Source organism: Bos taurus, chromosome 6, assembly GCF_002263795.3.
Source record: "Bos taurus isolate L1 Dominette 01449 registration number 42190680 breed Hereford chromosome 6, ARS-UCD2.0, whole genome shotgun sequence".
NCBI classification, from domain to species: domain Eukaryota; kingdom Metazoa; phylum Chordata; class Mammalia; order Artiodactyla; family Bovidae; genus Bos; species Bos taurus.
Genome location: NC_037333.1, coordinates 102,369,018 through 102,387,154, shown reverse-complemented (window position 1 = coordinate 102,387,154; position 18,137 = coordinate 102,369,018). Strand labels below are relative to the sequence as shown.

Below are 18,137 nucleotides of genomic sequence, written 5' to 3'. Positions count from 1 at the left end.
AAGTTCCTGGTGCTAACTAGAAAGGTAAATTCTAACAGATATGAGGATGGGAGATGTGACAACAGCTGCTCTCATGCCTTGAGAGCAGACACCAGCTTAGTCAGGCTGAATCACCAATATCTTGCAAAATGCCTCTAACATAATAGATCCAGCAATGTTTGTTGACTTGGCTTATAGGCAACGAACAAAGACTTCAGCCACAACTTTATTCAGCAGACATGCACCAAAATGATAATCAGGGAACAGCAACAGGATGGGGGAAAGGAAGAAACACATTGTTATTTGGTTGTTTAATCATTTGGAGCTTTCAAGCAAAACCCTGGCAGGAACCTACCAGAAGAACCTGATATAGCTTTTTGGTAGCAAGGTGGACAGTCATTTTGATTCCTGAGAACTCTGCTGCCATTCTAAGGTAGGAGTTTTCTTACATTTGAGAAACCTGCTAAAAAACTTTTCCCAACAGCTTCATAGAGATTACTGACGTAATCGTGTCTTAAGAGGATCGCATGGTAATACCACATTTCTACTGTCTTCCCAAACCAAACGGGGAGATTCCAACTTTGCTTCTGGTGTTGGTTCCAACTTTTACTGGGCAAACCCAGACATACACCACTGAGCCCAGTTAATAAAGATAACAAATCCTGTTTTCAAAGGGCTACTGTCTCTTTCCACCACTGTGGCTCATGTCTCCCTCTGAGATCTAAAATGATTGGGATAGGGACTTCCCTGGTGTCCAGTGGTTAACACTGTGCTGCCAATGCAAGGGGCATGGGTTCAATTCCTGGTCAGAGAAGTAAGATCTCATATGCCATGCAGTGTGGCCAAGAAAAAAATTTTTTAATAATAATTGAAGTAAAATAAAATGATTGAGGTATGAAAAGATCTGTGAAGGGATGCACAGTGAAACTATAAATAATGGCACAGCTTTCCTCTAAACATAATTCCACTTCTGCTTTTGTTATTATACAGGCCAAGAAAGCAGAGAGCTCACTGAAAGAAGATGAGCATTCGACTGAAGGCAACACGAGGGTGCACAGTGTCGGTGAGAATGGGCTAAGCCCACTGTCTGTGACTGTATCAGGGGAGAGATGGAATGGGCCATGCTGGGCTATCCCCACCTCTTCATCAGAATTTTTCCTCTCCCAATTCCTCCCCTGGGAAATACTCCCATAAATTGCTAACATTCTCCTGTGCACATCTGATAGACAACTATGGTTAACTGTGTTTACAGACTGGAAGTCCAGTTGCAATATTACTGGTAGAATTCTTTTTCTCAAAATCATTTTGCTTTGAAAAAGCATTAATTCTGCCTTATTTACACTCAAACCCATAACTTAAGAATTTAGATTCCATATTTAATTAAGACCTAATATCAATCTTCGGAGAAGGCAATGGCACCCCACTCCAGTACTCCTGCCTGGAAAATCCCATGGACAGAGGAGCCTGGTGGGCTGCAGTCCATGGGGTTGCTAAGAGTCGGACACGACTGAGCGACTTCACTTTCACTTTTCACTTTCATGCATTGGAGAAGGAAATGGCAACCCACTCCAGTGTTCTTGCCTGGAGAATCCCAGGGATGGGGGAGCCTGGTGGGCTGCCGTCTATGGGGTCACACAGAGTCGGACACGACTGAAGTGACTTAGCAGCAATATCAATCTTTGAGTTTCCCTGGTGGCTCAGATGGTAAAGAATCAGCCTGCAATGTAGAAGACCTGGGTTTGATCTCTGGGTCAGGAAGATCCCCTGGAGAAGAGAATAGCTACCCACTCCAGTATTCCTGCTGGAGAATTCCATAGACAGAGGAGTCCAGTGAAGTACAGTTCACAGGGTCACAAAGAATCGTACACAACTGAGTGACTAACACTTTCAATCTCAGTCTCACACCCCAATCACAAAATTTTAAATTTCAACCAATAAAATTCTCGTGGCTTATTTACCTTTTGACCAATTTGCACAGCCTGGCACTATAGGTATCAGACTATGAGCATTACAGGGTGGCCAAGAATAACTGTTTGTTCTTTTTAAATCCCCAATCCAAACTGTACAGAAATCTAGCGTATTGTGTAAAATAGCCTCATACCAGAGAGTCCCACTTGAAAACCAACACATTCATTACGAGGGAGGGGATATATGTAGCATACAGCTGATTCACTTTGTTGTACAGCAGAAACTAACACAACATTGTAAAATCATTATACTCCTCTAATTAAAAAATTTTTTTAATTTCTAATGTTTCCCCAAATTTTCTCTTACTCATGAAAATGGAACTATCTGGGTGAATCTGAGTTTATGTACTCAATTTAGCTTTGTCCATGTTTCCTGCCCAAATTTTTCTGTTAGATTCTTGCCTGAGCTTCCAGTGCAAAAGAGGACACATCTGCAAGGCTGATCAACATGGAAAACCCTACTGCGTCTGCCAAGATCCAGCATCTTGTCCTCCTACAAAACTCCTTGACCAAGTAAGTTTTTTACAAAATGGTCTTTAAGGGACATCAAACAGTTGGGTGATTTGATTTGAATGGAAGTAATTTGCAATTGAAATTTTTGTTTCAAAAAAAAAATGTAGGGACTTCCCTGGTAGTCCAGTGGTTAAGAATTCACCTGGCAATGCAGGGGACACAGGTTCAATCCCTGAACGGGGAAGATCCCTCATGCCCATGCCATAGAGCAACTAAACGCATCAACAACAGAAGCCACCATGGTGAGAAGCCCTTCCACTGCAGCTAGAGAGTAGCCTCCGCTGCGCAACGAGAGGAAGCCCATATGCAGCAATGAAGACTCAGCACAGTCAAAAATGTAAAAATTAAGCTTAAAAAGAAGTAAATGTCCCGGTTATCATCTGATATTTAAATAATAGCCAAGAGAAACAAATACCAACAAAATCAAAGAATTTCAACTGTGCCTTCAAATAATAATGGCATTTATGTAGAATTCATTTTAAAACTCATTCTATCCTTGGAATCATCTGCAATTTTTATTCTGTGTTTATCAGCTAGATTATCATCACCATGGGTATAAGTTAGTTGATTTTGGGCGTCAGATGGGATAGTTAGGGTTTTAATAGCATCCCCTAACTGACCACATTTTTGGCTCAGCAGTTGGTTAAACAGCCTTTAAAGAGCACAGTATTTTCCCAATGAACATTCGTCAACTTGAGGTTTTTCTTATGCTTATCTTTCCTAGGTTTGTGGCACTGACAATCAGACCTATGCCAGCTCCTGTCATCTCTTTGCTACTAAGTGCAGAATGGAGAGGACGAAAAAGGGGCACCAGCTGCACCTGGATTACTTTGGAGCCTGCAAAAGTAAGAGAACATCACTACTGGCATCTGCCGTTGCAAAAAAGTTGGGGTGAACCTGAATAAAATATATAATACATATGTATTCATATATATATATATATAGGTTCCCTAGTAGCTCAGCTGATAAAGACTCCACCTGCAATGCAGGAGACCCCAGTTCAATCCCTGGGTTGCGAAGATCCCCTTGAGGAGGCATAGCTACCCACTTCTTGCCTGGAGAATCTCATGGACACAGGAGCCTGGTGGGCTACAGTCCATGGGGTCTCAAAAAGTTGGGTATGATTGAGCAACTAAGCACAGCACAGCACTCATATATATGCAGACAACATGAACAACAAAATCTAATGTAGTTCTGAATTCAGGCTGTACATTAGGATAACTGGGAAGGCTTTTTTTTTTTTTTTAATTAGAAGAATGGGGACTTCCCTGGTGGCCCAGTGGTTGGGACGCCACGCTTCCAATGCCAGGGACGCAGGCTCCAACCACGGTTGGGGAACTAAGATTCCATGTGCCTTGCACTGCAGCCAAAATAAATGACATAAAATAAATTTTTAAAATAAAAATTAGAAGAATAACTCCTAGGCTTTAACCATAAGTGATTCTGATTTAATTGGACTGAGTTGGAACCTTGGCATTGTTCTTTCATTCGTTTTCAAAGTAACCTAGACAATTCTAATGTGCAGCCAGGGTTCCGAACCACTATGATAATGTTATCCACTTAATAACTGAGATGAATCATTGGAATTTTGTTAAATTAGTTGTCCTCTTCCCAAGTTAAAGTCTGCCAAGAAGTTTAATGACAACTTATTCTTCCAGACTTTTTGAAAAATTGTCTTCCTTCCCCAGGATACTCTCAATTGTGTTTGCATCTGCTGGTCGCTAAATGATTCTCCACACGAGCAGTGTTCACTAACCTCTCCTGTCCTTCCGGACACATGAAAGGAGCCTGTTTCTCAGTCCCCTTGATGTTAGACGCAGCCACACGAGTTGCTTTGTCCAGTGAAATCTGGGCAAAAATCATCCCTGTGAGTTCTGGGCAGAGCATTCAAGAGCTGGTGTATGGGGACTTCCCTGGTGGTTCAGTGGTTCAGACTTCACCTTCCAAAGCAGGGGGTGAGGGTTCAGTCCCTTATTGGGAAGTTAAGACCCTACATGCTTCTTGATCAAAAAACCAAAGCATAAAACAGAAGCAATATTGTAACAAATTCAGTAAAGACTAAAAATGGACCACATCCCAAAACATTCTAAAAAAAAAAAAAAAAAAAGATCTGATCTGACTTTAAAAAAATAAATAAGTGAGCTGGTGTATGGCTCTCCATGCTCCCTTCACCTCGTGTTGAGATGGTGGTGTCTCCCCTACCCTGAACCCCAGAGAGACTGAGATGAGCAGAGCTCAGTTGCCAACTTGTATGGGACATGTAGCAGGATTGAGAAATAAATGTTTGATGTGATACACAACATAACGGTCAGCACTGCTGTCTGATATATTTGAAAGTTGCCAAGAGAGTAGATTCTGAAAGTTCTCATCAGAAGGAAATAAAAAATGGAGGTCACTATACAAGGTTATTAATGTTAACCAAACTTGCTGTGCTATCCATTACACAATATATATGTATGTAAAGTCATTATGCTATACGCCTTAAACTTACCGGGTGGTATGTCAATTATATCTGAAAAAAAAAAATGTTCCTTTAAGTCGAGATTTAATATTATTATCACAGTATTAGCTGACTTCTGCCTTTTTCTCTTTTCTCCTAATAAATAACTCTTGTGACCTCCACCTCTGAATTCCGACTCTCTGATTCTAGTGCAGTGGTTCTCAGTCCTGGCTGCACATCACAGTTACTTACAGAGCTTTTAAAGCATCCTGATTCCTAGGCTCCATGCCAGATCAATCAAATCTTTGAAAGGCCGCTGGCATCTGGTATGGCTTTACAATGCTTCTGGCGATTGTGTTTCGGCAGCAGGATAAAGGACCACTGTTGTGACGGAGGACCAGTGAGGCTGCTGTCAGTCACCAGAAGGTGTGAAGCATCCTGTTATGAAGACTTTTCCTGGGACAGGAGTAAAACTTCAAAATTAAAATCTGTGTACTTTCTGTTTGGAACAGCTATTCCTGCTTGTACGGACTTCGAAGTGACCCAGTTTCCTCTAAGGATGAGAGACTGGCTCAAGAATATCCTTGTGCAGCTTTATGAACCTAACCCTGAGCACTCTGGATATCTGAACGAGAAGCAGAGAAATAAAGTAAGTCATCCACGGTCAGCTACCCAGTCTGTCTACCAGGAAAAAAGGTATGGGGCGGGAGGGAGGTATGGTGAAGGCTTGCCTTCCTCTGTAAAACCACACCTGGTTGATACATATGGAAGAACACAATAGTAGAGGTCATTGTTCATGCCCCAAAGTTTGGGACATGACACGACCAACCCCGCCCCCCCCCCCATTTCTACACACAGGGCCAGGGGCCTTAGCAAGGGCTCTGGAACTCATACCCAGAGCAAGCTCTACTGACCTCAATTCAGTGTTCATATCTTCAGGCCCAGACATATTCTTTAAATCTAAACCTCTTTCTTGCCCTCATAGGCCAGACACAGATTTATGATATAAGATCAGTTCAGTTCAGTCACTCAGTCGTGTCCGACTCTTTGTGACCCCATGGACTGCAGCACACCAGGCCTCCCTGTCCATCACTAACTCCCAGAGTTTACTCAGACTCATGTCCATTGAGTTGGTGATGCCATCCAACCATCTCATCCTCTGATAAATCCATTATTAACAATGTCAGTAATATATTAAGAAGAAAAAGGGCAGAATATTGGTTCTAGAAGTTCCCAGGGGAAAACTAGCATCTGATAGTTATTGAGTGTATACCAGGTACCTGGAATTGATTTACATGCTGGAAATACAGCAATGAGGAACCCCCCGGAGGCTCAGAGGGAAAGAAAAAGCCTGCAATGCAGGAGGCGCAGGAGACCCGAGTTTGACCCCTGGATAGGGAAGACCCCCCTGGAGGAGGGCATGGCAACCCACTCCAGTATTCTTGCCATGGATAGAGGAGCCTGGCGAGCTACAGTCCATGGGCTCACAAAGAGTCGTAAACTACTGAAGCGACTTAGCATGCGCAATACAGCAGTGAAGCAAACAAAAAAAAATCTCTGGCGTCATGAACTTATATTCTGAGCAAAGAGACAATATATAGTTATAAACATGCATGCTAAATCACTTCAGTCGTGTCCAGCTCTTTGTGACGCCACGGACCACACAATAGCCTGCCAGGCTCCTCTGTCCATGGGATTCTCCAGGCAAGAATACTGGAGTGGGTTTCCATGCCTTCCTCTAGGGGATCCTCCTGACCCAGGGATCGAACCCTTGTCTCTAGCATTTCCTACATAGGCAAGTGGGTTCTTTACCACTAGTGCCAGCTGGGAAGCCCATGTCAAGTCAAGTCAAGTCAAGTTGCTCGCTCAGTCGTGTCTGACTCTTTGCAACCCCATGGACGGTAGCCCACCAGGCTCCTCCATCCATGGGATTCTCCAGGCAAGAATACTGGAGTGGGTTGCCATTTCCTTCTCCAGGCGATCTTCCCGACCCAGGGATCAAACCCAGGTCTCCCGCATTGCAGGCAGACGCTTTAACCTCTGAGCCACCAGGGAAGCCTTGGGAAGCCCATGTATGTGTACATAATTATGGGGCTTCCCAAGTGGTGCTTGTGGTAAAGAACATTAGATAGAAAACAGGGACATTTCAGTGAAAATATCACGTGGCATCAAACCAAGACTAACCTGAGATGCAACAGGCACTGGATGGAAATACTTAGACCAGGGTCCCCAACCTCCGGGATCTAATACCTGATGATCTGAGGTGGAGCTGATGTAAAGGCACTAGAAATAAAGTGTGCAATAAATGTAATGTGCTCAAAAGTGAAGTGAAGTTTCTCAATCGTGTACAACTCTTTGTGACCCCATGGACTGTAGCCCACCAGGCTCCTCCATCTATGGGATTTCCCAGGCAATAATACTAGAGTGGGTTGCCATTTCTTTCTCCAGGGAATCTTCCTGACCCAGGGATCAAACCCAGGTCTCCTGCATTGCAGACAGACTCTTTACCCTCTGAGCCACCAATCATTCCAAAACCTTTCCCTCCTCTGGGTCTATGGAAAAACTGTCTTCCATGAAACCAGTCCCTGGTGCCATAAAGTCTGGGGACCACTGACTTAGAGGATTGAAAATGGAGCATGCCAATGGGGAAGAGCAGGACTTTTTGCCAACTAAGTGCCTAGATCAGTTCAGCCCTTTTCATTCAAACCTTCTCATTGTTTTAAGAAACATGATGGACATTATTTGGTTAAAAGATCAAAAAAAGATTTAAATTTATTCAAAAACCACAGGATTTTTTACTGTTAGCTATTATTCTATGGAGAAAGGCTATAGTGTTGATTAGTTAGAAGGCATGTAATTTATTCTCAAATAACATTCTGGTTTTGTTTTCCTCTGTTATGTTACAATGACTCTTCAAGTAAAGTTTATAAGTTTATTAAATGATAATTCCATTACACTTGTCTGATTCTCTGATGATCCTCTCCCTTTCGAAGGTCAAGAAAATTTACCTGGATGAAAAGAGACTCTTGGCTGGAGACCATTCCATCGACCTTCTCTTAAGAGACTTTAAGAAAAACTACCATATGTACGTGTATCCTGTGCACTGGCAGTTCAGCGAGCTGGACCAGCATCCTCGGGACAGGTAAAAGCTGTCCACCTTCCCATCACTAGGTCATGCCCCTGATATAATGGTGAGTTGCTTATACCAAGAGAATTCTAAACAGATTTAGGAAACTTCCCGCTATCCACTGGAGAACACAGAAATGCCAAACAAATATGGCTAGGAGTCTACACACAAAGCTGCTTTGAAACTAACAGAATATGGCCATGCCTCTGCTCCCTAGTTCACTTGTTAGGGTCCAGCCCCCCCCCCCCCTCTAGAGACTCTTTCAACTCTTTCTCATTTTTAAAAAAAAATATTTCTTTATTTGGCTGCGCTGAGTCTTAGTTGCAGCATGTGGGATCTAGTTCCCTGACCAGGGATAGAACCTGGGCCCCCTGCACTGCAAACTCGAAGTCTTAGCCACTGTACCACCAGGGAAGTCCCAACTTGTTCTCATTCTTTTTTTAAAAAAATTATTTATGTATTCATATTTTTGGCTGTGCTGGGTCTTGTTGCTGTACGGGCTTTTCTCTAGTTGCGGCAAGTGGGGGTTACTCACCAGTTGTGGTACACAGGCTCCTCATTGCAGTGGCTTCTCTAGTTGCAAACCACGGGTTCTAGGACTTGTGGGCTCAGTAGTGGCAGGTCCCAGGCTCTAGAGCACAGGCTCAATAGTTGTGGTGCACGGTCTTAGCTACTTCCCGGCATGCGGGATCCTCCCAGATCAGGGATCGAACACGTGTCTTCTGCACTAACAGTCCGACTCCTTACCACTGACACAACAGGGAAGCCCTCTTTCTCATTCTTGATCCTAAATTTCCAAGATACTCTGATGGACCCCACTTGAGTCAGATGCCTACAATCGGGTAGGCCAGTGGTAAGAGCTAGGTTGCATAAACATGATTCTTGGGGTGCATCCCGATAAATTTAGGGTGGAGGGAGGACAGTTCCTAGTGAAGAAGGAAACCTTATGCATTGACACTCAAAAAGCTGCATCTTACCGATAAACAGTTTATTTCTTTTGTAGCTTTTCATGAACGTACTATGTGTTTGCCATCCTCGGTAACCTTGTGAAAGAAAAAAGCCCTTGGTGATCTGAAGAGTCCACTTTTCATACATCAATTACTCAGTTAACTGGCTGCCATTTGTCTCGTCGCAGGGTCCTGACCCACTCTGAGCTCGCACCTTTGCGAGCATCTCTCGTGCCCATGGAACACTGCATAACGCGCTTCTTTGAAGAGTGTGACCCCAACAAGGATAAGCACATCACCCTGCAGGAGTGGGGCCACTGCTTTGAAATTAAAGAAGGTAAATTGATCATCAGCCCAGGGAGAGGGGTGCTCTCTTCCCCCAGACAAGCCCTAAGCCCTGCAGTTCCCAGAGAGGTCCTGCTTGCTGTGTGTTAGACTGCAACCCAGAAGCCACAGGCTGGCAGTGTCCCCAGTAGAACCGCTGCCACTGCAAGGTCGTTTCTTAATCTGTTCCAAAGGCTGTGCCAGTGTGCTCAGTCACTCAGTCACGTCTGACTCTTTGTGAACCCCTGGACTGTAGCCTGCCAGGCTCCTCCATCCATGGGATTTTCTAGGCAAGAGTACTGGAGTGGGTTGCCATTCCCTTCCCCAGGAGATCTTTCGGACCCAAGGATTGAACCCAGGTCTCCTGCATCTCCTGCACTGGCAGGTGGATTTTTTTAACCACTGAGCCACCTGTTCTAAAGGGTAGCATGGGTGAATATTTAAGAGATAAAGGCACTGAGGTCTCAGAAATTGGTTAAACCTAAGAAAGTGATGTGAACTCCAACAGCTGAGTCAAATCTCAGAAGGCTACCCTTCTGAGCAAGGAAGGAAGGATTTTATATCCTTCCTTAATTTGAATATTGGGCCTAACTTTAAAAATTGTATGTGAAACTGAAACTCCAATACTTTGGGCACCTGATGTGAAGAGCTAACTCATTGGAAAATACCTTGATGCTGAGAAAGATTGAGGGTGAAGGGGGTGACAGAGGATGAGATAGTTGGATGGCATCACCAACTCAATGGACATGAGTTTGAGCAAACTCCAGGAGATAGTGAAGGACAGGAAAGCCTGGTGTGCGGCAGTTCATGGGGTCACAGAGGTGGACACAACTTGGTGACCGAACAAAAACAGTGTGATTGTTGAACAACAACACTGAACAACAACAGTGTGTTGTCAATCAAACAGCAAGCTTGATTCTGAAAAATCAGAGATGCCAGAAGAATCTTAGAATTTATTACCAACACAAAAGATGTTCACCAGTTGTGCCCAGATATAACTCCTTTAATTCAAAAGGTGTTCCCCCTGCAGTGGAGGTATTTAAATTTAGACATTTATTTTGCTAGGCTATGTCTTAATCTACTTCCTTTTCTTTTCCTAAGTTACAGTCAATTTTTTTTTGAGCAACCATGCTTTTAATAATCAAGGTATGAAAAACAGTCAAAAATGAGCAATCAAATCTAGTTGCAGAATATAAATCAACAGTGAACATCAAATCTCTAGAGCGGAGGTTTGACCCATATGTTCACAACACACATACATGTAGGATGAATATACAACCAAAAAGTAAAAGAAAAGTAAGTTCATCAAAGGTCAGAGTTTCCCCAAAAGAGGGAATCTGTGGGGCCTTCACTTTAAAAGTATTCTTCATGCACATGTGTGATGCCTTGACATGGGAAAGAAAGAGTTGGAATATGAGGATTTAGTCATTTATGGATAAACATCCATTTATCCATAAACATAAACATTTATGGATAAACTAAGCATCTCTCTACAATGTTATTCTATGAAATAAACAGAACTGTAGTGAGCCAAGAATGAATAAGCACTTGAAAGTGAAAGCTTAGTCACTCAGTCACGTCTGACTCTTTGAGAACAGATGGACTGTAGCCCGCCAGGCTCCTGTGTCCATGGGGTTTTCCAGGCAGGAATGCTGGAGTGGGTTGCCATGCCCTTCTCCAGGGGATCTTCCCGATGCAGGGATTGAACCCGGGACTCTTGCCTTGCAGGCAGATTCTTTACTGTCTGAGCCACCGGAGAAGCCTGATAACATAAGCACAATTGTAATGAGCAAACAATGAAGAAGCACCTCACCCTGTGTATTAGTTGTGTGTTTCTGCACAACAAATTGCCCTAAAGGTTAGAAGTTTAAAACCTCTCTCAGTTTCTGAGGATCAGGAATCCCTGGTAGTTTACCTGGATGGGTCTGCTTTGGAGTCCACGCTGAGGATCCATGCTTTAGGATCCGCTCTAAGCTCATTTACATGGCTGTTGGCAGGAGCCTTCAGTTCCTCACCATGTGGTCCTTTCCATGGTGCTGCTCTTAACATGGTATCTGGTTTCCTCCAGAGCAAGTGATCAAAGAGAGACGGAAGGAGAGAGAGAGTCCAAGACAGAAGCCGCAATGTCTTTTAGGACTAATCTCAGAAGTGACATTTTTCTGCCATATTCTGTTTGTCACACAGTCGAACCCTGCCACAGTGTGGGAGGAGATCACAGGAGATGGGACTCACTGGGGGCCTTCATGGAGACTGGCGACCACATACTGTTTGCACCTTATTAGCATCAATAGGCGGAGAAGGCAATGGGAACCCACTCCAGTGCTCTTGCCTGGAAAATCCCATGGATGGAGGAGCCTGGTAGGCTGCAGTCCATGGGGTCTCTAAGAGTCGGGCACAACTGAGCGACTTCACTTTCACTTTTCACTTTCATGCATTGGAGAAGGAAATGGCTACCCACTCCAGTGTTCTTGCCTGGGAATCCCAGGGATGGGGAATCCCAGCAGCAGCATCAATAGGAAGTTAATGGGAAGTTAAAAACCAGACTCAAGCAAATAATGCCAATTTCCTTTCTAATATCTCTTCTATTAACACAGAATATGTGTTATCTATGTGGCTTAGAAGGTAAAGCGTCTGCCTGCAATGAGGGAGACCTGGGTTCGATCCCTGGGTAGAGAAGATCCCCTGGAGAAGGAAATGGCAACCCACTCCAGTATTCTTGCCTGGAAAATTTCATGGACAGAGGAGTCTGGTAGGTTACAGTCCATGGGGTCTCTAACGATGGGACACAACTGAGTGACTTCACTTTCACTTTCATAGATATCTAACATCTATCTTACACACTCACATACATCCCTAAAAAGGGTTAACACAGTTTTTTCCAAATACCATGTTAAAAAGACAAAATATACCCAAGCTTCCCCACCCGCTCCTCTCTACCAAAATCAAGAGAAAAATTTAGCTGAGACAGGACATATTTATGCACACCCTCTTAACACGGCATGTGATTTTAAGGGCGCGATCCAAAGGCAAATTTAAACAGAGGCCATTTCAGGAACCTAGTTGCCCTTCACTGTTCGTTTTGAAACTTCTGGCAGCTCTTCAGCATGTGGGCCCACTCAGGCCTTGTGCTGGCTGGTTGTCTGGGAGAAGTAGAAAGAGCTTCAAGTTCAGCCACTCGCAAAGCCCCTAATGATCTTGTTTGTTCACTGTGGTTTGGCCATGATTATGTTATTTAGAAGAAAGGAAAGATTTATCACAGAGTAAGCCAATAAAGCAGATATTAAATATTCAGTCGGAACAAGTACTGATTTGGGATGCAGCTAGGGGGGGAAAAAAGGCGATTTGAAGGCATACCCTTTACTCCCTTAGGACTGAGAAATCCACAGGGCAAAATATATGTTAGCCAGTGTTGTCCTGAATTTTAACTCCCTTTGCTCTGAACTAGATATGCTCAAATATTCCAGCTCTGTCATTAACGAGCTCTGCGGATTAGGGCATGCCACTTAACCTCAGCAAGTCTCATCTTCCTTGTGTGTAAAATGGGATTCAATGCAGAGATGAGGAGTCTTATTTATTGAATACCTATGACATACCATGGACTGACACATATCCATGTGAATCTTTAGGAAAACCTTCCAAGTAAGACTAACGGGAGAAACAAGTCACATCATGCAGGTCCTACTAAGCCAGTTAAAGACGTTATCCTCAGAGTACTGGAGGATCACCAAAGTGCTTTAAACAGGGCAGTGATTTCACTGGATTTGTATTTAAGAAAGATTCTTCTGGTTACATTGTGGAAAAGCCAGAGAACCCTTGTGGTAAATCCAGGCAAAAAACTGATGAGAACTTGAATTAGGGCAGTTGTAGTGGGGGTCGCACAGAGTCGGACATGACTGAAGCAACTTAGCAGCAGCAGCAGCAGTGGGGAGGGGGGGAAGACAAGTAAACATATTTCAACTATATTTATTTTATTTTTTATTTATTTGTATATTTTCTTGGCCTGGCCACGCAGCATGTGGGATCTTAGTTCCCCTACCAGGGATTGAACCCATGGCCCCTGTGTTGGAAGCAGAGTCTTAACCGCTGGACTGCCAGAGAAGTCCCCTCAAATATATTTTTAAATATCAACATATTCAAGATATAGTTGAGAATACAAACATATTCAATATGTATAGTGTGTAGAAATAATAAGACAATGTTTGATAAGAAATACGTGGAGGTGGGAAGCGGGCAGTTGAGAGCCTGAGAGGAAGAGGGGTACAGTGCCCAGGTTCCTGGCTCAGGCCGGGCAGACCAAGGAGAGGTACTTTCCACTGAAACAGTAAGCACAAGAACAGAAGCTGGCTTGGGGAAAATGTTAAATCCCATTTGGGACACATTGAGTTTTCAAGTCCTGACAGCATACAGTTGATAGTTGAATATATGGGTCTGCTTTTCAAGACAGAGTTGGGGAGTTGAAATATGTATTTGGGGATTGCCAGCATACAGATAATAACTGATACCAGGAAAAGAAATCAATTCCCTAAGGACAAGGTGCCGAGTTACATGGGAAAGGGTCTTGCATTGAGTACCAAGGAGCAACATCCAGACAATGGACAGAGGAGGATGGAGTTCGTGAAGGAGAATGAAGAGGCTCCTGCAAGGAAAAAGAAAAGAGGAGAGGGCCACATCTCTGGAGGTGTTTCAAAGAGGAGGAGGAGACCACAGTGCTACATGCTGCTGAGAAGTCAAGTAAAGTTAAAAAGAATTTCCAATGGATGTAGAAATAAGGATACCCTCAGTAGCCTTGGAAGAGCTGTTTTTGTGAAACTGTCAAGATGAAAGCCAGACACAGTAAGAAAGAAGAGGTGACGAGAAAGGCTAAAGGGAGGAGGTTTGAAGGCAGGAATGAGCTAGAGAGGGATACAGAGTTGAGAGAAGAATTTCTGAGAATAAAAGAGGCTTGAGCTCTCACTCATTCATTCCTTCCTTCAACAAATCTTTACTGGTAGTCTGCACAGTGCCAGGCACTGCTCTCAAGGCTGGATATGCAGCATAGTTAAACATTAATGGGAAGGACCTGGTTAAAAAAAGAAGGAAAAGGAAAGACTGTGGATATAAGAAAAAAAGAGGAAAATGGGGGTGAAGAGACCCTGAACACAGGCAGAGGATTCGCTTCCAAGTCAACAGGAGGGCTGAGTGCGGAAGAATTGATGCTTTCAAACTAGAGAAGCATCGTGCTAGAGAAGACTCTTGAGAGTCCCTTGGACAGCAAGGAGATCAAACCAGTCAATCCTAAAGGAAATCAACTCTGAATATTCATTGGAAGGACAGGTGCTGAAGCTCCAATACTTTGGCCACCTGATGACTCATTGGAAAAGACCCTGACGCTGGGAAGGATTGAAGGCAAAAGGAGAAGGGGGCAGCAGAGGATGAGATGGTTAGAGAGCATCACCAATTCAATGGACATGAATTTCATCAAGTTCTGGGAGTTGGTAATGGACAGGGAAGCCTGGTGCGCTGCAGTCTATGGGGTTGCAAAGAGTCAGACACGACTGAGCGACTAAACAATAGGAGGAACATCTCTCATCCAAACAACAGAAAGAAGACAAAAAGTATAAGTGCAAATATAAGTAAATTTATGAGTAAGCAGACTATTATCCCTACTTTACAAATGAAGCCAGTGCTCAAGAGAAATACACCAGAAGTCTGTACTCTTCCCCTCTCTGGGGCAAGATGAAGACTGACATCAGGCAGGGAAACTGTCTGGTGTTCCAGACAGGTTTCAGTTCAGTTCAGTCACTCAGTCATGTCCAACTCTTTGCAACCCCATGAATTGCAGCATGCCAGGCCTCCCTGTCCATCACCAACTCCCAGAGCTTGTCCAAACTCATGTATTCTTCTATTTATTTGGGTTATATCTCAGCAACCCTTATAGATTAGTCCAGTAAGTCCCCTACATACAAATGAGTTCCGTTCCCAGAGCACGTTCAATTGGTTCGTTAAGTCCAACAACATGTGCCTAGGTATCCGTCTAATACAATCAGCTACATACAACTGCTCTTACGCTTGCTTCTGGACATCCTGGGTTTGAAATAAAGGTACTGTACAGTGCTGCACAGTAAAGTACACAAAACCATAGCTAATTGTAGAGGATGCACGCATGTGACAATGTACACCAGATACGAACGCACTTACGTGACTGGACTTAAGAATGCATGTTCACATCTTTGAAAGTTCTCAACTTGAAGCTTCATATGTAGGAGACTTACTATTTGGCAGTTCTTGGCTGGGTTTCCCCTCAGCCTCCTCTATCAGCGGTTCTGACCCTACATCAGAACTACCTGTGTGCTCAGTTGCACAGTCATGTCCAGTTCTTTGCAACCCCATGCACTGTAGCCCACCAGGCTCCTCTGTCCGTGGGATTTCCCAGGCAAGAATGCTAGAGTGGGTTGCCGTTTCCTTCTCCAGAGGATCCTCCTGCCCCAGGGATGGAACACATGTGCCTGTGTCTCCTACATTACAGGTAGATTCTTTACTGCTGAACCACCGAGGAGCTCACAACCAGCTGCAGAGCTTTCCTAAATGTATGCATGTCATTGGTCCACCCTAGGGATGCTGATTCAGGAGGCCAGGAGCTAGGCCCGAGGATATGTATTTTTTTATTTCATGGGTGATGTTAACACCCTTCCAGGACTGAGAACCACTGTCGTACTGCCTTATTCATGGCTTCTCTGATGCCCTAGTTCTAACATGGTTTATGTTACTGCTCTGACTACTTTCTAAAAGCATGTTTTATGTTTGTTTTTTTACAGAAGACATAGATGAAAATCTCCTGTTTTGAATGAACTCAAAATACCCAGCCTCCTCCTTTGTTCTGACCACTTCTGAAGTATATCCAATGTGATACTTGTAGATTTATATTTAGCAAAATTCTTGCATGTCTGAGAAGATAATGAGAGTAACTGCTTGATAACAGTATAGGCACCGGGCATTTACCATTAGCTTTAGAAATAAAACTTTAAACTTAAAGAGTCAATATATGTAAAATATTGTACACTGTGAACAGGAGTTTAACTCATTACTCTCTGCATCCATTTTTAATATACTTAGAGATTATAAAGCTAAAAAAATACATTCATTTTTTCCATAGTATCATCTGCACTTCAAAAAAGTGAAATAAGTTTCTTTGTTACTGGTGTGTGTTATTGTCAATATCTTAATATCCTAATAAAAATCCATATACATCCAACGCTTATTCAAGTTTATTTACAGTCATTTAGTTAAATAATTATACGTGAATGACCAAGCCAGGGCTCATAGTTCATATCAAATCACACTTTCTAAAACCTACTACTTAAAAAAAAAGTGAGAATAAGTTCACCCAGTACCACTTTTCTAGATTTCTAGTTTGTTTTCTCTTTCTGATTTACTTCACTCTGTGTAATAGGCTCTAGGTTCATCCACCTCATTAGAAGTGACTCTAATGGCAATGGAGACGCAAACATAAGAGAACAGACTTGTAAACACACTGCGGGGAGGAGAGGGTGGGACAAATTGAGAGAGCAGCATTGAGACATATACATCGCCATGCGTAAAATCAGACAGCCAGTGGGAATTTGCTGTGTAACACAGGGAACTCAGAGCTGGTGCTCTGAGACAACCTCTAGGGGTGGGAAGGGGTGGGAAGTGGGAGGGAGGTTCACGAGAGAGGGGACACATGTATAACTCTGGCTGATTCACGTTGATGTATGGTAGAAACCAACACAATATCATAAAGCAATTCCCCTCCAATTAAAAATAAATAAATTAAAAATTAAAGTGTGAGTGTGGTTGAGGGGGATGTTTCCTATGGCAAACAAATATTCAGTTGTTAAATGGTAGCTGCTCATCAATGTTTTTTGTCATAATGTAAGTTTAAACAGAAAAAAACTAAAGCCAAGCACTCTTCACCAAAGTCAGTTTAAAATAAGGATGATTATACACTGCTTGATACAACTAATTTTAGCATCTGTGCGGGTGTGCATGTGTGTCTGATAAAAGGGAGGCCCAGCAAAATCTCTCCACATTTCATGTCCTCAAAATAAAGAGACTGTAAAGATAATAGACAGTGAAGGGCCCTGAGGAGTCTTGATGTCGTGTAGTCAGAGATGAACACCACTAGTCATTTGATAGCAAGACAATGTGTCCTAAGAGAAAGCTGGTATCTTTATTTGAGCTCTTCTTTGGGAACTATTAATACAGTAAAAGCCGGATTGTACAAAGAAGATACCAAAATAAAGTTTAACAAGGGCTGGAACAAGGCAATAAAAAAACTGTCACCCAGTTAAATATCTACTTACCATATATTTTTTTAAATATAAAATATCTTTTACATATTATCCTTTTTTTTTCCTGGCCATGCAACTTGACATTTGGGATCTCAGTTCCCTGAACAGGAATTGAACTCCTGTGCTCTGGAGCAGAAGTACAGAGTCCTAACCACTAGACTACGGGGAATTTTCCACATTTCCCATCTGAAATGGAATATGTCAACACAATTGTCTTTTTCAAATAATCAAAACTGTGTTGTTATTTAGAGGCTTTTTGTAATAGTCACTGAAAGAATATTCCTGTGGGTGTTTTATCTGAAGGATACTTGTAGAAGAGTTTTGTTTTTTTTAAATCAAAATTGTATTTATTATCTCTTTTCTTAGTTCAATGACTAACTTGTTCTTAATCAGACCACATCACACCAGGTCATGTCTAAATAATTAAGTTCACTGTGATTAATCAAAATCTAATTAAGCTAGCCAGTGGGAATTTGCTGTATGACTCAGGGAACTCAAACTGGGGCTCTGAGACAACCTAGACAGGTGGGA

General features: G+C 42.9%; 1 protein-coding gene across 1 annotated transcript in view; it reads left to right on the top strand.

Moving 5' to 3' along the window:
* SPARCL1 (SPARC like 1) overlaps positions 1-16,525 on the top strand; it is a 52,570-nt gene extending 36,045 nt beyond the window's left edge. Inside the window, 7 exon segments of the mRNA NM_001034302.2 lie at positions 970-1,042; positions 2,341-2,459; positions 3,184-3,304; positions 5,412-5,548; positions 7,893-8,041; positions 9,162-9,310; positions 16,092-16,525. Of these exon segments, the coding sequence (NP_001029474.1) occupies positions 970-1,042; positions 2,341-2,459; positions 3,184-3,304; positions 5,412-5,548; positions 7,893-8,041; positions 9,162-9,310; positions 16,092-16,120 (777 nt within the window). The 3' untranslated portion in view covers positions 16,121-16,525.
* Positions 16,526-18,137: the final 1,612 nt, after the last annotated feature.